The sequence below is a fragment of the Myxocyprinus asiaticus genome, chromosome 27 (genome assembly GCF_019703515.2).
Source record: "Myxocyprinus asiaticus isolate MX2 ecotype Aquarium Trade chromosome 27, UBuf_Myxa_2, whole genome shotgun sequence".
NCBI classification, from domain to species: domain Eukaryota; kingdom Metazoa; phylum Chordata; class Actinopteri; order Cypriniformes; family Catostomidae; genus Myxocyprinus; species Myxocyprinus asiaticus.
The window spans coordinates 625339-651838 of record NC_059370.1 but is presented as its reverse complement, the minus strand read 5'-3'; the positions used below and the strand labels follow the sequence as shown (position 1 = coordinate 651838).

General features: G+C 40.4%; 2 protein-coding genes across 2 annotated transcripts in view; one reads left to right on the top strand and one right to left on the bottom strand.

The window, feature by feature from the left end:
- Positions 1-10658, bottom strand: part of LOC127418156 (RING finger protein 148) — a 43241-nt gene extending 32583 nt beyond the window's left edge. The window contains exon 1 of the mRNA XM_051658579.1: positions 10223-10658. Within this exon, the coding sequence (XP_051514539.1) occupies positions 10223-10646 (424 nt within the window). The 5' untranslated portion in view covers positions 10647-10658. The remainder of the gene's footprint in view (positions 1-10222) is intronic.
- LOC127418180 (uncharacterized) overlaps positions 1-26500 on the top strand; it is a 446156-nt gene that overhangs the window by 389059 nt on the left and 30597 nt on the right. The window lies entirely within an intron of this gene.

Genomic DNA, 26500 nt, shown 5'->3' with positions numbered 1-26500 from the left:
CTTGTTTATGCTCATCCACATTCCCGGAATTGAAAGCGGAGGTCCGCACATTAAGTGCCGCGCGAACATCGCTATTTATCCATGGCTTCTGGTTCGGGTAGATCCATATTGTTCTGGTCGGAACGACGTCCTCCATGCACTTTTTGATGAAACACATTATGCTATCAGCGTAAAGCTCGATGTCGTCATCAGAGGCGGACCGGAACATCTCCCAGTCCATGTGATCAAAACAGTCTTGTAGCGTAGAGTCTGATTGGCCCGACCAGCACTGGATCGTTCTGAGGGTGGGTGCTTCCTGTTTCAGTTTCTGCCTGTAAACGGGCAGAAGCAGAATGGAAGAGTGGTCCGATTTGCCAAATGGTAGGCGGGGGAGGGATTTGTAGCCATCCCGGAAGGGAGAGTAGCAATGGTCCAAAACCCGGTCCCCTCGTGTGTTGAAACTAATGTGCTGGTGGTATTTTGGTGCGACTGATTTGAAACTGGCTTTATTAAAATCCCCGTTCACAATGAACGTGGCCTCAGGGTGCGCGGTTTCCTGCTCACTTATACATTCATACAGTTCCTTGATTGCCCGGTCTGTGTCGGCTTGTGGGGGAATGTACACAGCTGTGATAATGAACGCTGTGAATTCCCTCGGTAGCCAGAATGGTCGACACAGAAGCATGAGAAATTCCAGATCAGGAGAGCAGAAAGACTTGATAGAATGTACGTTCCTCTGATCACACCAGGATTTGTTGATCATAAAACATACACCACCACCTCTGCTTTTACCTGAGAGGTCTTTCGCTCTGTCCGCTCAGTGCACGGAGAACCCTGCAGGTTCAATGGCTGAATCTGGAATCTCCGCAGACATCCAAGTTTCTGTTAGGCAGATAATGCAGCAGTCCCTCGTCTCTCATTGGAAAGAGATCCGCACTTTCAGCTCGCAGAGCTTGTTATCCAGAGACTGAATATTTGCCAGTAGAATACTGGGTAGCGGGGGTCGATTTGCGCGGCGTCTTACTCTGGTGAGAACGCCGGCTCTGTTTCCCCTTTTCCTCCTGCATTTCCGCGTCCGGACTGCCCAGACAAAGGGCTCCGCTTGCGTGTTTGTAAACAGCGGGTCAGCATTGAGGAATTTGAAGTCCGGTTTATGGTGTGAAATGCTGAACCAATGTCCAAAAGTGTTTGTCTGTTGTAGACAATAAGGCAGAAACATCCAAGACAGAAAACATAAGAATTGTGAACAAAACAAACAAAACACTGCCATGTTGTGTCGGAGCTCGCAACGCAGCAGCCATACTCGGCGCCACCTTGAGTCCACTCTATTTCTCTTCTTAAATATAAGAAATATGATATAATGCTTCTTCAAGAAATGCATCTTTCCCCGCAGGAAGAAAAAGAAATTTGGGAAGATATGATGTGGACATGTTTTCTTTAGTGCTGGCTCAAGTAAGAGCAGGGGAGTCATTACACTGATAAGTAAACATCTACAATTCAAATGTCTCAAACAGAATAAAGATAAATTAGGAAGAGTCATTGTTGTTTTAGCAGAAATTCAGGGGCAAAGTCTGATTTTGGCTAATATTTACGCACTTAACGCTAATGATCAGGGCATTTTTATAGATCTTGAAGGGATGTTGCAAGCCGCTGGCACCCCTCATGATATAATATTAGGAAGAGGCTTTAAACTTTTGATGGACTCAGTCCTTGATCATAGTGAAGCAAAAGTGTGTAAACCCCTAGAGTAACACTGACGCTTCACAGGATGTGTAAAGATCTTGGTCTTACAGATGTTTGGAGACTTTTGAACCCATCCAGTAGGGACTATACATTTTTTTCATCAGTCCATAAGATTAATTCTAGAATAGATTTTTTTTTTTATCTAAGTCCCTCATTTCATTTGTTGTTGATTGCTCAATTGGAAACATCTTAGTCTCAGATTATGCCCTGGTGAGTTTAGAGGTGTTGCCACATACAGAGAAAAAGAAATCATATAGTTGGCGCTTTAATGTATCCCTTTTGCAAAATCCTGAATTTCAACAAATGTTAAAGGCTGAAATCAATGTTTATATGGAGACCAACTGGTCCTGAGTATCCTCTGTGGGTGTGGCTTGGGAGGCACTTAAGGTGGTTCTTAGGGGCCAGATCATACAGTATACCTCATTCATCAAAAAATCCAAAGCACGAGAACTCGTAGAGTTGGAAAGGAATATTAAAAGCGCAGAGGCAGAGTTGAAGCACCGAAAGTCATCTGATGGCCTCAGAGAATTGACCCGAAATACAGATATAATAATATTTTGTTGCAGAAGGTGGAGTTTTGGCTATTCAGGGCAAGACAGTCATACTCTGAGTTGGGGGACAATGCAGGGAAGCTTTTGGCTAGATATATAAAACAGAAAGAGTATTTTTCTACCATTCCCTCAGTGAAATCTGCTGGTGGTGAAATTTTTACCTCGGCCATTTAAATTAATAATGCTTTTAAAGAATTCTATCTTGATCTTTATAGTTCCATATCTTCGTCTACTGATGAAGATATTAGAAACTTGTGGAACCATTAGAACTCCCTAAACTGACAACTGAGCAAAACAACTCTCTTGATTCTGAGATAAACATGGAGGAGCTTGGCTAGGTCTACAGGCAAGGCTCTGGGGCCAGATGGCTTTTCCACTGAATGTTTTAGATCTTATGCTACAGAACTGGCTCCACTTTTGTTAGAAGTTTATACGGAATCATTAAAGAATGGAAAGCTTCCGCCAACCATGACACAAGCCTGGATCAGTCTGATTCTTAAAAAGGACAAAGATCCAAGCGATTATGACATCACGTATAGATCGGGTGGGGTTTATTTGGCGCCGCAGCTCTTCTGATAACACAAGTTGTTTTATCAATATTATGTGGTCAGTGATGAATGATCAGACTCCGGTCGCAGCCATCTCACTTGACGCCAAAAAGGCGTATGATATGGTAGATTGGGATTATCTTTTTAAGATTTTGGAAATATACGGGTTTGGAATACTTTTATTGGATGGATTAAGTTACTTTACAGACACCCGGTAGCGGAGGTACAAACAAATGGATTAAATTCAGATTATTTTACTCTGGATAGGGGCACCTGGCAGGGTTGCCCTCTTTCCCCCTTATTGTTCTGTCTTGCCCTGGAACCATTAGCAGCCGCGATAATAAGGGAAGATGATTTTCCAGGGGTGGTGGCGGGAGGTGTGGCGCATACTTTATTATATTTTATATATTTTATTATTCGTCTCCGACCCCATTAGATCTATGCCTTTTCTCTATAGAATTATTAATTCCTTTTCTAAGTTCTCAGGATACAGAGCCAATTGGTCTAAATCTGAAGTTTTGGCTCTGACAGCATATTGCCCAGTAACGGCCTTCCAGCCGGGCCCCTTCCAGTGGCTCAAACAGGGCATTAAGTATTTGGGCATTTTATTCCCAGAAAATTTGTCTGATTTATTTAGATTAATTTTGACCCCTTAATAAAAAGGTTTTCGAGTGATGTGGGCAGGTGTGCTTCATTACATTTATCTATGATTGTGAAGGTTAATGTTATCAAAATGAATTGTATTCCAAACTTTTACTGCCTGCTATGATCTCTCCCTGTAGATGTCCCACTCTCTTATTTCAAGAAATTTGACAGCATAGCGAAGTCCTTCATTTGGAATGGTAAGCATCCTAGATTACATTTTAATAAGTTACATAGGCCGATTGACAAAGGTGGGCTAAACCTACCCAAGATTTTGTTTTATTATTATGCATTCAGTCTCAAATATTTGGCTCATTGTTCGCTTCCACCTGAGAGAGCCCCTCCCTGGTTTTGTATTGAGCAGGAAGTTCTTGCCCATATTTCGCCATTGCAAAGCCTTTTTATTAAACTAACCGGAGAAGTTAAGTTGCACCCCGTTATCTCGCATTTGCACTTGGTATGGACAAATGTGTCCACAGTGTTTAATTCGGACATTTATTTAAATGTTGCCTCAAGCATATGGCTCAACCCTTAATTATGTATTAATAAGTCCCCTTTCTGCTGGTCAGAGTGGATTGTGAGGGGTGTTACTACACTCAGTGACCTATATGAGAGTGGATTGTTGAGATTGTTGAGAAAATTTGGTTCAACATTTTGGGATTCCTAGATACCCCTAAAGCAGCAGATACTCTGGGAGAGGTGATTGCTGCTTTTGGAAAAGGTCATGAGGCATCAGTGTATTACACCCTCTGTCCCAGAGCTATAACATCTATCAAAGTATTATGGGAGAAAGATTTAAACTTGGTATTGGAGGAGGGAGTGTGGGCTAGGATTCTAAAAAACATCAAGTCTGCATCTAGAGATGCAAGGGTGCGCCTTATGTAAATCAAGATTTGATTTCAAAATTTTTTACAGGTTTAAGAGAAAGAAAGAAAGAAAGAAAGAAGAGAGCATCTTAAAGCCGATTAAAGGGCTTGTAAGTTTTGACAGCAGAAGTTTGAAATTACAAACATTCCAAAACAGACTCGTAGCTCATTTAAATATTCTGTCAAGATTCAAGATTCAAATAGCTTTATTGGCATGGTAAAATAAAAGCTTTACATCACCAAAGCATAGTAACATTAAATATACATACATACACATTTACACACATATACATGCAGTTAAAGAAAAAGATGTAAAAATACAATAAAATAAAGGAATAACTTTGTCATGCTATGTTTTCCATTTTATGCATGTGGCACAGTGTTTCGGTTATTGTCTGGTAGTGGTCCTGTTCCATTGGTTGTCCTTTTGTTGTGGCAGGACTTGACATATATTGCAGCCATGTTTGAGCTTGCTGGGGTTTCTCCAAATAGGTATGAAAGTATTTCCTTGTGACGTATCCAATTAAAGTCTTTGTGATGGGTTGTGAAATGGGGAATTTGTGCAGAACTAGGCCATGTTGTTAAAAAGTGCAGTTCTGTTAACACTTCATTTTGTGTGCAGTGGGGGCACAGCCTGTCTTCTTTTGGTAACCAGGTCTGTCTGTGTCTGCCCATCTCTATGGCAAGGTTATGTTCACTGAGTTTGTACATGGTCAGGACTTTTCTTAGTTTAGGGTCGGTGACTGTGCTCAGGTATTCTGCCAGTATATATTCTCTGTTTATGGACAGATACAGTAGCATTCAAATTTACTTTGTTAAGCTGTTGCTTCTGTCCAATGTTTTAGATATTTTCCTTTTTGTGTTTTAATAATTTGATTTGGTCTTGTTGGGGTTTTGTTCTGATGTTTAGCTGGTCATGTTTCAGATTGTAAAGTCAGCTCTAAGACCAACTGACTAAGCGTGTTTCTTTCTGAGGTCAGCTCTTTGTATCTTAGGGCTTTGTGGTGAAGGGTTTGTGTATCACTATTTTTTTAGGTGGGCATGGAATTTAATGTCTCTTTTTTTAATTGTAATTATTAGTGGGTACAGTCCTAATTCTGCTCTGCATGCATTACTAGGTGTTTTTCGTTGTACTTGCAGTATATTTTTTGCAGAATACTGTCTGCAGGGTCTCTATTATGTGTTTGTCCCATTTGGTGAATCTTGGTTTGTGAGTGGGCCCCAGACTTCACATTCATAGAGTGCGATGGGTTCTATAACCAACTGAATTATTTTTAGCCATATTCTGATTGGGATGTGAATTTTGACATTTTTCTTAATAGTGTAAAAAGCTCTTCATGCCTTTGCTCTCAGGTCGTTCACAGCCTTGTTGAAGTTTCCTGTGTTGCTGATGTTTATTCCAAGGTATGTGCAGTTCTGAGTGTCATGCTGTCTAATTTGAAGTTATGGTGTTGTTCTTGGCGACTGGGTCTTTTTCAGAATATCATTATTTTTGTCATTTTGGGGTTAACTGACAGGGCCCATGTTTGGCAGAAATTGTGCAGTAGGTCTAGATGCTGCTGTAGACCCTCTTTTGTAGGCGACAGCAGCAGTAGATCATCTGCAAACAGGAGGCATTTGACTTCAGTGTCTAGTAGAGTAAGACCGGGTGCTGGAGACTGTTCTAGAGCTCTCGCCAGTTCATTGATGTATATATTGAATAGTGCAGGGCTCAGACTACAGCCCTGTTTCACTCCATGACTCTGAGGGAGAAAATCTGTGTGTTTGTTGCCAATTTTGACAGCAAATTTGTTGTTAGTGTACACTGATTTGATGATGTCGTATGTTTAACCTCCGATGCCACTCTGGATCAACTGAAGCAAAAGCCCCTCTTGCCAAATTGAGTCAAAAGTTTTTTTTAAGTCAACAAAGTATGAGAAGATTTTACTTTTGTTTTGGTTGATTAGCTTGTCAATTAGAGTATGTAGAGTGTAAATATGGTCTGATGTGCGATATTTAGGTTGGAATCCAATTTGGCATTTGCTCAGGACATTTCTGTCAGTGAGAAAGTGGAGGAGTCTGTTGTTTATGATGTTGCAGAATAGTTTACCTAGGTTTCTGCTTACACATATTCTGCAGGAGTTATTAGGGTCAAATTTGTCTCCACTTTTATGAATAGGGGTTATGAGGCCCTGGTTCCAGATGATGGGAAATACACCTGCACTAAGAATGATATTAAAAAGTTTGAGAATGGCCAGTTTGAATTTATGGTCTGTGTACTTAACCATTTCATTTAGGATGCCATCAATACCACATGCTTTTTGGGATTTAAGGGTTAGTTCAGCTAATGCAATTGGAGAATCTAAAGGGTTTTGGTAATCTTTGATGGTTGATTCTAAAGCACAAAGTTATATATGGCGTTTTGCTCATGATTTTTGTTTACATTACTAAAGAGGTTGGAGAAGTGGTTAATCCACACATCTCCATTCTGGATGGCTAGTTCTTCATGTTTAGATTTGTATAGTGCATTCCAGTGTTCCCAGAAGTGGTATAATTCTACAGATTGTTAAATTTTCCTTAACTGATTTGGTATGTTTTGTTCCTTTTTCTTCCTGATGGTATTCCTATATGGTTTGAGTTTTTCATGGTAGTGTTGACGGATGCTTACATTGTCAGTGTCTCTGTGTTTCTGATTTGATAAAATGTTCACTTTTTTCTAAGGTGTTTGCATTCATTGTCAAACAATTTCTCATTGTAATAGTGTATTTGTTTTTTTCTTTGTGGTTTTTAGGTTAGACAATTTTGTAGATATTTCAAATATTTTGTTCAGCCTGTCCACTGCTAAATTGACACCTTCACTGTTATTCAGGAATGATGTAGCTAGGAAATAAGTAGAGTTTTAATTTTTGGTTTGCCAGTTATGCTTTGGTATGTATCTTTACTATTTTGCTCCCATCTATATGACAGAATATTCTGTCAATGTAATGTAGTCTAGGGGATTTTTGGACACTTTGAAAAGGCTTAAATGATGCCTTCCCAGGGCTTTTTGATGGAAGAATAATAATGGTAGCCAAGCTGTAGGGTCATTCCAAACAGAATTTTCCAAAGAATTACCAAATGACCACTATTGGAGGGTAAAGTCTCTGAAGGAAATAGGGTGTAGGGACAATCACTTCTGAATGGAATGCACCCCATCATTAAAATTAATTAGAAAAATATAGCAGCACGAGCCAGAACTGCCTGAACTCTTTGCCGAATTTCACCAAACCCTTGCATAAATACTGTAGGAGCCTACTGAATTTGTAAATTCATCAAGTGTTTGAAGTTAAAATATTTCATAATTAATATGGTCCCTTTAAATATATGCATTTTGTATGCATAATTTGTAGTATTTACATTAGAGTTTACATTATGTATGACAAACGTACTGTCTCTTTAAGAACAGTGGCTCTTGTTTCGGTTGAGTGGTTTCCACATCCGTGCTGTGTGTTTGAATTAATCTGACTGTAAATAACAGAACAGGTATTAAAAGAGACTTAAATCAATGAAAATCGATAGCGTAGATCTCTAATAATTGGACCCGGGGCCCTTGCCAGTCATTATCCGCCCCTGGTAATACTGACTGTAATACACAGTTAAACATGTCTAATAGTGCTGGCCTTGTACTGAAGCCTTCTACTCTATTAAGAAACTGTCTGACAGGTTGCTTCAAAAACCATTACTAGGTACCCATCCATGCATTTGGAGTAAAAATATGTTACATATATCTTTTGCTATCAGATGTTTGTCAACTAAAAATGAAGATCTAGTATACCAGGTGTAACAGTTAACGAATGGGCAAGGAGGAGGCGGGAACTGGCTGAACAATCAACAAAAAGTTTTAATGCAAAACTCAACATAAAACAAATATAAACCATAACACAAACAGACACACACAATGCGGCCACGTGCGTCTCTCTCTCTCTCTCAAACAGGCGCCTCCGGCTGCCCCTTATCTCGCTCCCGTTGATCAGCTGATTCAGCGCCGGCCATGCTACATCACGGCACGGCCACGCCCTCCTCCTCGTCACACTCCTCCCCTGCCCGATTCAGGCCAGGGTGCCACCGGTCTGACTAACTCCCCCCCACCCTATCTCTGGGGGGGAGACGCTGCCCTTCCGGCCATTCTGTCAGCCGGAGATCCACCCCGCCTCCTGCGAACCTGGGGGTGAGACGAGGGGAGGCGTGGGGAGAGGGAAAGGGCGAGCGGAGACACAGAGAGAGAGAGGAGAGAGAGAGAAGAACTTGCTCACCGGCTCCCAGATGGTTGTCACCCGGTCCTCAACCGCTCCTCCGCCCTCTGGCGGACGCCAGCTCGCTCCTCCCCTGGCGGACGGCAGCAAGTCCTCTGGCCCCTGGTGGACGGAAGCGCTCCTCCCCTTCTCGGCAGACGGCCGCGGTTCCTCCGGCTCACGGCGGCTGGCAGCGACCCCTCCGTCCCCAGGCAGACAGCCGCGGCTGCTCCCCTGGCGGATGGCAGCAGCGAGGACTCCGCGACAGTGCATCCCTTCTCCATCCCGGGTTTCAGTACCACTGACATAAACCATAACACAAAAAAAAAAAAAACACAACGCGGATGCGTGCGTCTCTCTCTCTCGAACCAGCGCCTCCGGCTGCCCCTTATCTCGCTCTCCCGCTGATCAGCTAATTCAGCACCGGCCGTGCTCCATCAAGGCCCGGCCACGCCCTCCTCCTCATCACACCAGGTTAGTAAAACACATCACAGAACTCCGGCATTTTTCTGTTATGGTAGGTAGAAAGTCTGGAATGATCTGGAATTTGGCATGAATTCCTTCTAAACATGTAATCTAAGCTCATAACAACGATCTCATAACAAGCAACTCACATAAAATTTTACAGTGCCATATCTTTACTGAGCAAATAAAACAATAAAATGATGTGAACTTCACCCATACACCTTTCATAACTGCTGATAACTACTGACCTGACAATGTGTTTGTGCACATACTGAATGCTTATACAAAACTGAATCAACTGTGTTTTGTGGCTTGTTGAAACAGTACGGATCAGATCGCATGATGTGAACTATTCTGAAACATACAAATATCTGATATATTTAGAGCAATATATTGTTGATTTATGATTGTGTTTATGATCCTTCCTAACTCATGTTCTTTTGAGTTGTCAATTACAGCACAGATCTGTGACTGAATGGAAGGACCAGGAAACCACAATGATGCATTTCTTGGAACACTTAACTGTAATTCTTCTTAAATGGTCTTTAACCCAGAGGTTCATGTTCATCAATAACATTAATGTTCAAAATATTGTTATATAGTTTTTGCATAAAGAACATTTCACCAACGATTCACTTTCACAGAATCATTTCTTATTTCTTTGTTTTGATATTGAGGTGAAATATGACCTCGACATGTTTCATGACATTTTGCCATAATAATCTGTAATGCTAGTCAGGGTCAGAAATTAACTTTTTTTTTCAGGGATATTTTTTACCTTTAAAATATTTTTGTCAAACCAATGTAAAAACACACTGTGTGTCACCCATTTATGACAAATACTTCAACTGAATGAAATAATTGATGTAAACTGTAAATCTGAACAACAAAATCAAATCAACATTACAAAAGTAACTTTAAATAATATGTCATGCTACACCTACAATGAAATATTATGAAATATATCAAATGTTATCAAAATATTAATAATAAAATAATAATAATAATAAGTAAATAAATGAATGAATTAAAAAATAAATAAATGCCCCCAAATCTAAAATATCTGGGACATTTTGTCAGTTTGACCCTGATGGAGTTTCATATCTTTTAAAGAAGTGGTAGTAGCATTAAAATCAACTAGACAACCAGACAATCAGTTAGACAGGAAGCTGTCATACCTGGATGGGACATAATGTTAGTATTGTTGCCCGTCCCATCTATGTTGTAAATTACCACAGCGGAGGCTCCATTTCGCCGGGCGGCCAGGATTTTCCGTGTATAAGTACAATTCCCTTTTTTGATGAGGGCGATCCACGGCTCGTGAGGGGCGGTGAAGGTGGTATTCCTGGAACATGCCAGTGGATCTGCATTAGGAAGCACAATCCCCCCAGAAGCAGATTCCAGGAGCGAGTGTGCTCCAAACACACCACACTCACACATACTGCCCACTGTTTCATTTGTCCATCTGTCCAAGTATCTGAGCTCCACATAAGCACTCCAGTAGATGAGAGAAGCGCTGAGCTGGAAGCAGCACTGCAGGACCAACACCGGCAGCCACACACAGGAACTACTGCTCATTCTTCTCAGCTCCATGCTTGGCATTACTCTGTACCCGTGAACAGTAACCAGATGCCTATGGGTGGTAATCCAAGATGGTTTTATGTCAGGTGAGCTGTTCTTATCACTGTGGACTTTGGACGTTGGTTAATATAATGTTCGTTTAAAGGGTTGGGCTTTGACCTTTTCTCTCCAGGAAACCGACTCCTTTTAAATGAAAGACTTCAGATGGCAAAAGCTCTTTATGTTCATACACACATGTGAATAACTTCCTCATTCTGAGGAGTGCAAAAAAATTATAATATTGTTTATCATTTTTATTTAGCATACTTTATATATAGTATGGAATACATGAAAAGTTTTTTTCTATCTACCTCTGTCTGTCTGTCTGTCTGTCTGCAGTAATGGTTCATACTTCTAATGAGACATGACCATCTGTTGATCCTCCATCTGACATGAGCGACATCTGCTGGACAGTGTTAATGCACACCCCTCAGCGGTTGATTTTCTGATAACACTGAGTCAGGCCACTGCACCCTCAGTCAAACTGTTATATCTTTCACATGTGCTTTATTCTGCTTAATAGATACAATATGCAAATCTATGACTGTATACAATGAATAGATCATTGACAAAAATCAAACTTAAAAACTTAAATTAACTAAATGAAACTATTTGCTTCGGGCAGTGGCGTATGCTGGCACTGGCGATACAGGCAGTCATGTGAAAACGGTAGTAACGGTCCATCAGAGGAGGGATGGATGGCTGAACCTCCTCAGAAAAGTATTCAAAATGAACATAACAAGTAAAGTGATCAAATTAATAGTTGTTTTGGTCAATTTATCTACCAATGTGCATAACTCAGATACATATAATGTGAAAATATATACTTTCTTAACTTTCTTTCATATGCGGTAGGCCAGGCATGAAAAGAAGCATCAAGGCTCTGCTCAGTAAACTGACAGATCACAATGTATTTTCGTAATTTGCTTCCGCCCAAAATGTGGCAGAAAAAGGCCGGATGAAATTTTCCACCTTCCCCATTAATAACCAGTTATTGTCTGAGGTAATCAAGCCAGTCAACTGTCTCGTTAGACTTTAGTCATCAAGCCGTTTGCGGTTAAGGAGACAAATGAGAAGAAAGTGGCATTTAGCTAAATATTTATGAAATTCCAACTATTGTAGGATCTAGTGAGTGAAAGACTAAAGGATATTTCCTTTTTAATTTTTAATGATGGAGCGGAGGATGAAAATGGAGTTGCTCTTCACATGGTAACCTGATGTTAGCTGGAACGGGGCCCTTCATTCATGCATTAATTGGTCAGTCTGTAAATTATATTTTCCATAAAAAACTGCCTATCAAGGTTGTCTCCTCACTTTACGTCAACACATTTTTTATAGTACTTATGGCATTGTATATATACTCAGATTTTTTTTATAATCCTGAATAAATCAGACAATGTAATGGTCAGCTATATCTCTGAGGGCCCCTTTCCCACATCCTGTTCATGGTGGATGCAACAGTAGGACACGTGGTCTGGTAAGTTTTATATTTTTTTATATTTTAAAAAACAATGTTTAATGTTTAACTTCATCATTCCCATTATGATCTGTTAGAATTGTGGAATAATTTTGGCATTTGAGTTTAGGTTATAGAGGCTGCTTTTAGGAAATTTCAGAATAGTTTGAAAACAGAAAAAAATTTATAGAATGTATTTTATCACTTAACTCCTTTACTGAACCCCATTATTAGATAATTAAAGACTTTACACTCTTGTTGGATCGATCAAATTAAAATAGCATGCTTTTAGTGTGTCTGACAGAGTTGACACAAATCACAGTAAGATGTAATTTATGAAGGGAATAAATGTCAGTGTTGTCACCTTTGTCTACAAACATATCAATTTAAAAATTAATTCAGTATGAAAAAAAAAAACTCAGATTTTAAACATGTTTTGTCACTTATCTCAAGAATCAGTTAATTATATCCTGTTTTAAGACTGTTTAGATGTATTTTTTATTTTTACTGAAAAACAAGAAACAAGATAACAATACTTAAGAAAATTATTATTATTATTATTTTTTTTAGGTGCACTCAGTTATTTTGTGCTAATCAAATATTTCACAAATATATTATGAGTGTGAATCCAGCACCATACGTAGAATAAAGCAGTTTTTAATATTATTAATAGTAATGGGCCTAAAAGAATTTGAGATATTTTTGAGAAATCTGTTTAAAATGGTGTACTCTCACATAGAAATATCAGTCACTTAAAAAACTGCTTTATTCTACATATGGTGCAGGATTCACATTCATAAGCACTGATTAGCTGAATATTACTAGCTTTATCTCAATAATACCATGTAATTGGACACTTTCACTCATGGAATATATGAATCATGGCTGACTGTGAATGGAACATTTTTACAATCACACAGTGTCTGAGAAGTGAAAACTTCTGTTTTTTGTGTGTGATGCTGAGTCTACGCTGCTAGGTGTCAGCGCCACAGAAACACAGATATTACTGGGTGCACCTTAAACATTCTTTTCAAAACAAACATTTCAATGCTAACTTTAACTACATTTTGCAGTAGCCTTTTTAAAATGTTATTAATAATAATTGAAGCCAATAGCATTTGAGAGTGGGCGGTGATGAGACATCTTGTTCATGAGCAAAATGAATGAATCAGTAATCTCATACATGAATGAGGATCTGCTGACTGACTGAACAAGGAGCTGTATTTTGTTCGATCAGTTCAGCAATGATCATTTCGTTCATCAAGACAAGAGGCAGAATTAATTATGAATAAAAGTGACTGATAACCACACATTACAATGGCATAAGAATGTTATTTAAACACATACTTATTTATATTTTGACTCGTATTGTTGTCTTTTTGTATAGATTGATAAAAGTCATGCTCAGCAGTTAAAAAAATCCCAGCACAGATATGTTGTGAGGACGTTACAAGACCAGACCATATTCTTATTTATATTATTTTACAAAATGGTAAATTTTCTTACATTTCTGAAAGACGATTTGGATGACGTGACCGTGTCAAATTTTTGTGAGAAGTTAAAAACAATATGTGAATAATGCACAGGTTGATTTCCTTTGCTTTCTGGCTGATTCTTTTTTAATGTATTTATTAAATAATAACATATACTGTATACCAAACAAGCCTGTTACATGGAAACATAGATGCAATATATTTCTTATAGACATTGAAAATCAACTACATAAGACAGTTCTTCTTCACATAGTAAAAACTGTTAATAAATATTATTTTATTGGCAGTAAATGTGATTGTGCAATGGTGTTTATTTGATCATTTCTGATAATATCCATATATTTTTCATGTATTTTCTCTTGCCACTGGCGAACTTAACTCAAAACTGAAGAAAACAGCGTAAACTATGTAAAACAACCACTTTGACAAATAAGTGAATTGATTAACTCAATGGAACATGAGGCAAAGACCAAGCAAGGAAAGCAAGAATCAAAGCAAAAATGCACCATGTACTGGCCATCACACCAAAGTTCATATACTGGTCTTTACATTTATTGTTTAAAAATTACAGTTCAGTCAAATAGTGAAAGCTTTTGCAGGCAGATTATCTTGGAACATTTAACATAAGTTACTTATTTTTCTCTTTCCTTCTAGACTGACTGTTATGCAGTCAACAGTATGTCAGATGAACAACTATTGAAATGTGTCCATAGATTTAGAGACCGTATTGCAATAAGGCAATATTGCATTAGAGAAGTAGCTGAACTAGAGGGGTCTCAGTACTGTGTTTAAAGCCACTGAAAAACTAATGTCAAAATTGCAAGAAAGGCAGTCTGCAAGAGGAATCATAGCGGTAATCGTTCAGAAAAAGTCGGTGGAAACTCAAATGCCCAAAAAACAGAGCTGAGTTACCAAAAAGGGCTGTTTGAAGAGGTTGGAGGCTGTTTTGTCCAAATCACAGAAAACGAGGTGTTGGATCATTGCAGTTAAAAGTTTTGAAGAGTGCTACGATGGAGGAGCTATTGGAGCTAAAGATAGATCCACAAACAACATTTGGTGAGCAATATGAAATGATGAGAAAGATACAAATACTGTGACTGTATCTGTCTTGCAATAGGATAGACACAGACACTCAAAGAGTAGATGAATCCTCTACTTGAAGGTCCTTCTGCCTTTGCATGTAACTGTGAGGAAGAACATGTTGCTATAATTGAGGACAACAATGGCACTCTACCAATGGACCCTGTTGAAGCAGAAAACCTTTGGCAACAATGAAGAGTTTGCCGCAAAGCTCATTTGCTGCAAATTTGCAGCAAGTTTGCAAGAAGTTTGCCAGAACTCTCAATTTTCGTAAAGGCTGAGAATGGAGGAATTCTCAGAGATGCATGGAGTGAGTACTGGGGTACTTTTGTCAAGAAATGTACAGCAGGAAGCACATTAAAATACTCATGATGAGGCATGACATGAAAGATGGCTGGGAAAATGTAGCCAAAGTGATGTTTTTTGGTTACAACAATGTTAAATACTTCCCATTTTGTGCTGGCCAAGCCTTTTTTACATTACTGTCTTGAAATTGATATGGATGAGCTCTTTGCAGCATTTTTTGGAGACAGTTTCCTCTGGTGGAAAAGCAACTTGTTGAAGAAGCAATGAGAGACTTAACATCTGTATCTAAAAGTGAAGAATGGGTTGAATTCTTGGAAGCTCACAATGTGAAACTTCTTGTTACTGAGAACAATGACAGTTGGATCTTACTTGAGGTGGCACACAAAGAAATGATACAATATCCAGCTTACATAGCAGAGCATTGGAGTTAAGTTTTGAAGAAATTAAAACTGCTTCCAGGAGTACTGGATGAACTGATGATGAGCCTCACACTAACAGCAAGGTTTTAGGCAAACTACAACATGAATCACTTACTAACAGAGATTGCCAGATCGTGGATTATCTTAAGAGGATCATCAAGAACTCCAGTGATGTTTGGCTCAGGAAATTCCTGCATTTTTGCACAGGTGATTGATTACTTAAGATATTTTGTGCATGTTCTGCTGTTGTGTATTGCTCTTTAAATTGCATGTATACATTTTAAATAGTTTATTGGTTTCAGTAGTTCGTATATTAATGTAATCTTGTGTTGAAGGTATTTGGCTTGCTGTCTGTATACTGGAGGGCTCGGAGCTCGAGACTCGACTCGAGTCCTGATTACCCCCCCCCCCCCCACTGCATTTCAGTAGTTCGTATGTTAATGTAATCTTGTGTTGAAGCATTAAATGTATTGGGCTTGCTGTCCGCATACTGGAAGGCTCGGAGCTCGAGACTCGACTCGAGTCCTGATTACCCCCCAAAAAGGCGTTAAGATGAAAGAACAGTACCATGACTATGGCAGGAAGTATTTAGGACAGCAAGCCAGCAACAATTCTGTTTGGTAAATTGGTTTGGCAGATGTTTCTGAATTGTTTTTCCCCAAAAAAAATTTGTACAGAGGGAGTGCTTTAAGCATTTGTTTGAAGGTGCATTCTTGTACGATTGCTGGTCGAGAGGGCTACGCTGCGATTCGAACAAGAGACCACCACTCATTGTAGAAGTGGGTGGGCTCACGGTATGCGAACAGGGAGGGTGAAAATGAGAGTTGGCTCATGCTGCGTTCGAAAGGGAGGGCTCACACTGCAATTCAAATGGGAAACTGTTCTAAGAGAGAGAGGTTTAGCTCATGGCATTTGAACGGGTAAGCCCAGCAAGCAGTCGAATGGGGAGAAGGCTCGCGCTGTGTTCGAAAGGGAGGGCTCACACTGCTCTATAAAGAGAGAGCGCTCATGGCATTTGGACGGGTAAGCCCAGCAAGCAGTCGAATGGGGAGAAGGCTCGCGCTGTGTTCGAAAGGGAGGGCTCACACTGCTCTATAAAGAGAGAGCGCTCATGGCATTTGAACGGGTAAGCCCAGCAAGCAGTCGAATGGGGAGAAGGCTCGCGCTGTGTTCGAAAGGGAGGGCTCACACTGCTCTATAAAGAGAGAGCGCTCATGGCATTCGAACAGGTAAGCCCAGCAAGCAGTCGAACAGGGAAAGTGAACACTAGGTGGTTGTGCTGCGTTTGAAAGGGAGGGCTCACACTGCGATTCAAACGGGAGACTGCTCTATAAAGAGAGAGTGCTCATGGCATTCGAACGGGTATGCCCAGCAAGCAGTCGAACAGGGAGAATGATAATGAGAGTTGGTTTGCACTGCATTCGAAAGGGAGGGCTCACACTGCGATTCAAACGGGAGACAGCTCCATAGATAAAGAGTGCTCGTGACATTCGAACTGGTAAGCCCAGCAAGCAATCGAACGGGGAAAATGAGCACAAGAGTTGGTCATGCTGCGTTTGAAAGGGAGGGCTCACACTGCGATTCAAATGGGAGACTGCTCTATAAAGAGAGAGCCCAGCAAGCATTCGAACAGGGAAAGTGAGCACTAGTTGGCTCGCGTTGTGTTCGAAAGAGAGGGCTCACACTGCGATTCGAACGGGAGACTGCTCTATAAAGAGAGAGTGCTCACGGCATTCGAACGGGTAAACCCAGCAAGCAATCGAATGGGGAAAATGAGAATGAGAGGAACAGGGTCTGTTTGCAGGGGTAGCCTCACTCAATAGACTCATAGATAGGGAAATATGGTGCTATGAGAAGAGGTGGTGACCGCTATCTCCTGTAATGCTAGCTGCAGCTGCTGAGAAGCGAAGGCAAAAAGGCTTCGGCAGAAGCATGGTAAGTGGGCCTTCTGTGGGAGTGGAGTTTAAAGCACTGCTGCAGCAGTGGATTGAGTATTTTGGGGCATAGTGAAGGAGCTCCTGTGGGAGCGCTGCTGTGTTTCCATTGCTGTAGATGCACTTCTATGAAAGTATGGAACTTAGACATTGAAATCGCCTGTAGAGAAAATATTAACAACTGTGTACACAAAATTGGTATGGGTGGGGCACTGTTGCTGTGGTATCGAGCAGGGCACAAAAGACTTCATTAGATTTATTAACACCTGTAATGGAAGCAAAGGTTAGTTTGTACTTACCTACAGTGGAGCAAATGGTTAATTAGGAATACGTAAATGTATTACCTTTATATACGTCTGTAAGGGAAGCAAAAGGTTAGTTATGGTAAACGTGTCAATTATGTTCATATGCAGCTTTGAGGAAAGCAAAAGTTTAGTTAAGAATACAACTTTATTATGTTTGTCATGGCAAGACACTGCTGCTGCAGTATTAAGTAGGGCACAAAAGACTTCATTAGAATCATCAACACCTGTAAGGGAAGCAAAGGTTAGTTTGTACTTACCTGTTGGGGGAGCAAATATTAGTTAGGAATATGTACCTTTATATACATCTGTAAGGGAAGCAGAAGGTTAGTTATGGAAAACGTGTCAGTTACGTTTATATGCAGCTTTGAGGGAAGCGAAATGTTAGTTAAGAATACAACTATTACGTTTGTCATGGCAGGACACTGCTGCGGCAGTATCAAAATGCAAAAGGGGTGATGCTGTGGCATAATTGAGAGTATGCGGGCAATGCTGCAGCAGTATTGAGCGTGGGTGGGCGCTGCAGCACATTATCTGGTGGGGCACTGTGGCTGCAGTATCAGATAGGGCACACATAGTTTATCACATTTAGGCACACCTTATTGTGTGTTGGGCTCATTTCGACCATGAGCAAAGATCATGCCAATGCCACGGTTAACGGGAAAAGCTAAAAGGCTCTTAAGATTACTGCACCACCACTGCACTCAAACAGGAGAGCTCATACTGCGTTTCGGATGGGAGAGCCCACCCTGTGATTCGAACGGGAGAGCCTGCATTGCGGTCGAACGGGAGGGCCCACACTGCGATTCGAATGGGAGAGCCTGCGACCAATGCGCTGAGGCTAACACTGCATTCAAACGGGAGAGCCCACATTGCAATTCGATGGGAAAGCCTGCATAGCGTTAGAATGGGAGGGCCCACACTGCATTCGAATGGCGGGTGGCGCAGAGTAAAGAACCTGGCTGAATTGCGGTTTGTGATGGGTATATATTTATGAGCTGTTCCCCTCGAGTTTTAATAAGAGGAAACATAAGAGGAAACAGGAAACATGATTGCGGTGTTGTGGGAGATTTTGTGGCAAGGCCTGAAAGGTTCCACAGTTGCGGCACATGGAAAAAACACATTTGCGCTGCTTTGCAGTGTGGTGGAAGTTTGTCGCATGGGCCGAAGGACACCGCAGTTGTGGCACCTGTACAACATATTTGCGTTGCTCTGCGGTGTGGTGGGAGTTTGTTGCATGGTCCAAAGGACACCGCAGTTGCAGCACCTGTACAGCACATTTGCGCTACTTTGCGTGTGGTGGGAATTTGTCACGTGGTCGAAGGACACCGCAGTTGCGGCACCTGTAGAGCAAGTTTGTGCTGCTTTGTGGTGTCGTGGTGGTTTGTTGCATGACCCAAAAGACGCCACAGTTGTAGCACGTGGACAGCACATTTGTGCTGCTTAGGGATGTTTTTTTTTAGCCGAAGGCAGAAGCACCGCAGTTGTGCTTTCTTAACTAAAATGGTTGCCATCTTTGGCTCCTCGGTAGGTAATGGTGAAGTCTTGGAAAGACACCTAGATAGAGAAAGTGAGAGGTAAACCTGCGTACAATCCAGTGACAGGAATTTAAATGGGCTCTCGTAGAGACCTGCTGGAAGTAATATTGGTGAGACTCTGCAGAAGGCGCAATTTCAGGCGTTGCTGTAGAAAAGACAAAATAATCATATTTAGGTGAAACTTTAGAAAACGTGCTAGGGAATACAGTACATCTTCATAAACAATGTGATAAAATAGCATAAAATGATCTGAGAAATAAGAGCTTTGGCTCTGTACTGCATACAGATATGCATGGACTTGCAATCATCATTGAAGGATTCACTTTAGGCCATTCACTCTTTAGGAGTATAACTGTCACCTGTAGTACAATATACTTCTTGCATAGGAAATGCTTTACATAGCAATAGGTGTGAATTATCTAGGAATGCATCACAATAGGAGTTGCAGCTCTGCACTGCATACAGAAATGCAGGAGATATGTGCTGGGAAATACAGTACATCTTAATAAACAATGTGAAAAAACAGCATAAAATGATCTGAGAAATAAAAGCTTTGGCTCTGTACTGCATGCAGATATGCAGGAGAAATGGACTTTACTGGATCATTACTGAAGGATACATTTGTGGTCATTCGCTCCTTAGGAGTATGACTGCCCCCTGCTGTACAATATACGCCAATATATGTCAATAATGCTGAGAGGAAGCGAGACATGTTGCAGAATGATTATGAATGAGTTGGAACGCGGCGCATGATCTGCCTCTTGCGGAGCCGAATTCGGCTCGTGTCTGTTCGGACAGAGGCTGTGTAGAACTGCAGTGTGCTGTGGAATGGTCAAATCGAGTGCTGCACGGCAGCAAAGTTGCGTTAAAATGTCTGCGTTTGTTTGAAAAGTATTGTCATTAGATTATCGGTCGATTGAAGGGAGTTCTGTGTTGCATGATGCCCCTGTGTTCAGAATGAAATAAATAATGCCCTGAAGGGCACTTTGGAGGGAGAAACCTTCATGATATTCATGTTAAAAGATGACAAACAATCGCTGAATAGAGCACGCCCTCTAAACAAGCTGCGGCATGGTAATGAGGCTGACAGGCATCACCTGTGTGGCAGAACCTGATTAAAAATGCTGGGGGTTGAAATGGTGGTTGGATTGAATAGTTAATCTTTGTTTCTTTCACTTTCAAATAAAATTGAATTCTAATGGCATGAAGCCGGAATGGCGCCCGTTCGCGGAGGCAGTTGGCACTGCTTTCAGGGTGAGCAGTCGCAGAGAGCTGTTTAAAATTTTTAAAGTGCAGGAACAGCCAGTTTGCGGCAGCAACTTCGCACTATAAACTGCTTCATCGAATGGAGCATAGAAAGACAGACAGGGTAAAAAAAAAAATCATAATAATAATAATAATAGTAATATATAAACGTGATAGCCGTCAATACTGCTAAAAAACAAAGAGCTGCTGTGGCAGCTTCTGTTGAATAATGAGACTGTTTGGATGGAAGAGCTGTTCTAGCCGAATGCTTTGCAGGGAAGTTGTATCCGATGATCCGTCTGCCTGGGTCTGTTCGTGGGGAAATGGGCAGGGCCAAATGCCAGAAAGACTCTCATGTCAAGAGAGTTGTCACAGGAAGCAGGTAAGCAGCGGCTTATATACTCCTGCTCGTGGGCTGTGATTTGTCAGATTAAAATTAACATGCTCCTCCCGAACCTCTGTTAATTAACTGGTAGGAGCTGTATTTATGTTTGTGGAAACAAAGAGTTCCTTCACAAGAAGTCCCCAGTCTCACCAGGGCCGGATTAACATAAGGGCTAGGTGGGCCCTGTGATTAGCTGTGGAGGGCAGGAGTTCATTACTGTTGGTAGCATTCTTGATTGACATGTCATAAGTGGTTTGTCCGTGTTTAACGTAAAAAATAAAAAGAGATGGTTTGAACACTTGCCTGGCTGTTTTCATTCATTATCCAATGAAAATCACTTTTCAATTTGTGTAATTACATCGGGGAACGCCTCTTTCTTTTACCTGTTGGTATGTCGGAAATGTGGCTAGAACGTGTAGAAATAGCGGTGTTCAAAAATGTAAAAAAATAAATAAATTAGAGAGTGGTTTGTACGTCCGTGTGCACCATGAGCCTGCCAGGAATCATTTGGAGTGGTTTCTCACTCATTTTAACAGTATCAGGATATTAACGAACACAGGGAACAAACAGCACTGGATAAAGTGGATATTTATCTACAATCAACTGAAATAAAAGGCTGCATTTTTGAGAGGTAACTTTGAGAAACTTCAGCTAGTGCTGTGCCATGTGAACAAAGGGCTGTTCAAACCGAAAGTCTTTTTGTGTCCACTTGCACTGGTTTTGTTTATCATTTTCCAGGTAAACATTTGCTAGATGGATGTCTTTTGATAACTGCATCATGTTTCATTGTATTTTAGCATCTCTCACAGGAGCACTGCATTTTTAGATGCCATGTCGAGTTAAAAAGAACTTCAACTGTTAAAAACATGTCTCGAGACACCTGCTCTATTCATTGTGCTGCATCTTACTTTTTTAGTGCGAGAACCCTTCTGACTAGTTACTGTCTTTAAGGAATGCTTTAGCCAGTAGTTCCATGAATGCCACACATACCCTAGAAAAAAAAGCTTCTTTCAAAGTTATCAGAATTTAACAGTGTGTTGTTTTTGCAAACAAATTAAAAATAATAAAAAATCTCACCATTGGAGCATGCCCCTAGACCCCGCTAGATATAAGGGCATGCTTTTGTCAGATTTCTGTGTGTACCCTCAGTTGAAATGCTGCAGGTGCCCATGCCTCATTCCCAGTCACATATGCTTCAGGAGAGTGCTCCTTCTCAAAATGATAATTAATTAAAAATCAGTTGTGATCAACAATGGTATGGGAGAGACTGAACCACCTGACACGGATGTCCCTAGAATATGACATTGTTAGAACCATGAATTTTAATGATATCATCAAGGATTTCTCCTCTTCTAAAGCCATGTAAAAGACCATCTAATGGTAAGATCCACTCTGCACTTCTTAAAGCAGCATATGTGCAAGAGTTGCGATGATTTCATATCTGGGGTTATTGTAATTATGTTGTACTTAATGTGTCTGGAATAGTTAGTATACGTACTAAATGCTGCTCCATTGTGTGCTTGACAAGCACTGCTTGTGTGAAATGCAGTTTTGTAAAATAAAAAATAAATAAATAAATAAAAAACAACAGGCCATGATGGGGGCCCTTGGGGTTGCTATAGCCCCAGGGCCCTGTGTGTTCTTAATGTGGGCCTGAGTCTCACACTTGACTCGAGTGTGTTGGAAGTCCTAAATGATTATACTTCATACCTTGAGCTTATAGAGGAGTTCACTAGTGTCCTTAATGCAAACATAAGGTTTATGGATATTGCACAGAGGTAAATTAATAACAAGAAAAATGTGCATGTTACATTCGTAAATTGGCCTCATCTAATATTATCATTCATGTTGTTTTTGTGCTAGGTGATCAGACTGGGAGAGTTTCGTCATCAGTTGTATGTGACTTACTGAATCATTCTTTCCCTTACTCACACTCTCTCTCTAACATACGCACACATGTGCACGCGCACACACACACACACACACACACAAACATGTTGGTGAAATTAACACTAGAGGGGCTACACACACACTTTCACACAAATCACGACTACAACAGCTGATTATGACTTTAAAAAACTTATTTTTCACACTATTACTCACACACTGCTATATTATGATACTGAAACACTTTTACCATAACGCATCATTTGAAAAACTAAACATTTTAATGCTTGTATTACAGACCCAACAACATTTACAAACGTTTTTCAATATGATTAGCATCCTTGGTAGCTCACTTGATAAAGTGTTGGACTTTGTAATCGGAGACTGAGGTCCAAGCCCAGCCAAGCACACAAGCAGATACATGAGCAAAAATTGTCATAGAAGCATCTCGAAATGATGTGGTTGCTTCAGAAAATTTGCTTTTTATTTCACATTTTCTTTTTTCACACTATTGGATAGGTTTAGGTAAAATTTTTGGTTAGGAATGTGCATTTTACATAATAAAACCTCAATCTAATATTCACCTTAAAAACCTTGTCTGATTACGACACAATTTCACTCACTTTGGCGCCGCTGTTGGACATTTAACTGGGAAACTGCAGCGAAACAGGTAATGAAGCATGCCATTTCGTTTTGCAAAAATATTGCCACGTTCATGTAATGTTCATGAGATCAGGCTGAATTATACAGGCCTTCCACTTTTGACTGACTAGTTGTTCAGACAAACCAACAAATACAGTAGTCGATTGTTAAAATATGTAGTTTTGCACATTCCAAACATTTGTACTCCTAAACTATGGAATAGTCTCCCTAACTCCCTACTGTTCGGGATGCAGACACACTCACTCAGTCTAGACTAAAGACTCATCTATTTAGCCAGGCATACACCTAATTTATCCATCAACTCACAGTTAGGCTGCTTTAGTTAGGTCTGCCAGAACCAGAAAATTCTATCATGATCTATAACTCTGCAAAAAATCCATCTACGCTAATATTATTCTATTTGTATCCATCCAGCTCCATTCTTGCTTGGTGTCGGACTCCACTGCTACGTGTCTCTGATTGATGAGGACTAAATGCAGCCAGTGCCAGCCAGACATCACTTCAGTCTTTTACGATGGACTTCAGAGGATGAACTGATGCCAACTTCAATCATAAGACATGGGATACTTCATATGCCAATGCCTGAACTTTGGATTTTGGATGGACCCCATCGAACCTCACTGAAATGACCTGACGGTTGAACTGCGATGCACCTTACTGATCTCTGCCTGCATCACCTTTGTCTATTGATGGATTACACTCTTGAAATGGAATACATAGACTATCAATTAATTGCCAACAAAAGCCTTCATCAGCCAACTAACAAAGGACAATGCATCTATGTGAACTTCTGCAGTTAATCCAGGATGGACTTCAAAGACATGTCATTAATCTTTTTGGATAATCAACTGACTGTTAAGAACAGAAAGGATATTAAAAGAGACATTAATCAATGACAAATGCGTGGACCACATCTGTGGACACACATTACACAGAACGAGTCAAACCAAACTTTTACTCTCATAATGTCTATTGAAACCCAACAAAGGCATTACAATGGTCTAGCTATGCAGTAAATGGAGAATGTTGTGAAAAGAGTCTATGGAAAAGTTTAATCAAAATCAGAGTGAACCTTGTTAAATGTAGATATAACGATGGCATATCATGGCTCAAATAAAGCGATGGTGACAAAGCGATGGTGACAATGAAACGGTTGTCAGCACAGCCATTGACCAGGAAAATAAAAAATGGCACACATGTCAAAAAGGTTGCCAACCCCTCCTCTAGAGAGTGCGCTCATGTGACACAACATGCAGTGAAAGGATCTCTCTCACCACTTCACAAATCTGAACATTTCTATCCGAACATTTACTATCCAGTGATTAATCACGGACATTTTTTATCACCCATTGCAAAATATGGTCACATAAAAAGAGTGTTTAATTAATTGATAGTCACATTAGTGGTCGACCGATATATCGCAGAGGCCAAAAAATCAGCTGATATTCGGACTTTTTTTATTATCGGCATCGATCGTTACATTTTTGTTTTCGATCGGCCGTTAAAATTTCGATTTCAGCTGATTTTTTCATGAGGGTGCTGAAAATCACCTGCTTGCATGTGAAGCGTCTGAGACATGTAAACGACCAGTCACAGTCCGTTTTGTTGTTATGTGCCATCGAGTTACTGCAATAATAGACCGGTGAAACCACAGTGTCATTTAAACGGTCCACATATCAAAGGCGTGTCAGACGGTTTGAGCTCATAATGTTAAAGTGCTCACCTGTTTCATTCTCCCTCTCTCTTCTCAACAGTTCCCTGTAACTTTTGACTGTCTTGTCTAATGATAAAAAGGCAAATATCAATAAAACTAATATCATATACCGTCTGCAAATATGCACATATCTCGTTAAAATGAATGTAATAAACCAACCTCACACAACTTCAGCAGATCCAGCGTCCTGTGGAGAGCTCATAAATCTTCCTCTAAAGCAGGTATCTCCTCAACCTGTCTCTCCTCAACAGTTCCCTGTAACTTTTCTAATGATAAAAGGCAAATATCAATAAAGCTTCTATTATATACCATCTGCAAATATGCAGATATCTCGTTTAAAAAGATGTCATTCATGAACCTCACGAAAATCCAGCGTTTTCTTCTCATCGATCACTCATCTAAAATCTTCTTCTGAAACGCGTATTCCATCAGCCAGAAAACTGGAAACTTCAGAATCAGGATCAAAAGTTCCTCTCATTCACAAATCATGACGGTCCGTCTGTGACAATCCAAGCAGGCGATCCAGGCTGTTTAAACTGTCAGGAGATTGTTGCTTGTGCTGGATCTGCACGAGCGTGTGAGTGCAACTTCATGGCTGCATCCGATACTAGGAAAATGCTGCCTCCGGAGGCTGTATACAGAGGTACGATGAAAATAAGGTGCTTTTCTTAAAGAGCCCATATTATGCTCATTTACAGGTTCATAATTTTATTTTGGGGGTCTACTAGAATAGGTTTATATGCTTTAATGTTCAAAAAACTAATTTTTCTCATACTGTACATTGCTGCAGCACCTCTTTTCACCCTCTGTCTGAAACACTTTGTTGTAGCTCCTGTCTCTTTAAAGCCCCCCTTTCCAAAAAGCCCAGTCTGTTGTGATTGGTCAGCCGCTTAGAGTGTGTGTCAGAAATGTAACAGCCCTTACATAACTACGTTTCAGCTCCTGGGCATTAGGCGGGCATTATGCAGATGTGTTACATAGTGACGTAGCTATGTTACGGAAGTAATGGCTGGCCTGCAAACCAGGCATTTCAGGCAGTTCTTGAGCAGTGTTTTCTGTGGGAGAGAATGACTCCCTTTGATGTGGGCTTTGTGCTTTGTAACTTTGCACACCTTTTACATGCACAAACAGCTATATTGCACACTATAGGGCCTCTTTAAGAGTTCCATTCATTCAAAACAGATGTCAGTTAAGCCATTAACTGATTAGGCAGCAAAGTAGCAAGTCAGCTGCCTACATTTCCAGATGCAGCCCAAGATAAAAGCGCTTCAAGTGTGCTATAAGTAAATGTCTTATTCACTATGCACTGTATGTGCAATTGGTTTGAATCTGTATTTTTTTTAGAAAATGTGATTGCTTTAAATGGCTTTAAACTAACAACTTCAGCATTAAGGCTCATCAAAGCTGAGAGACA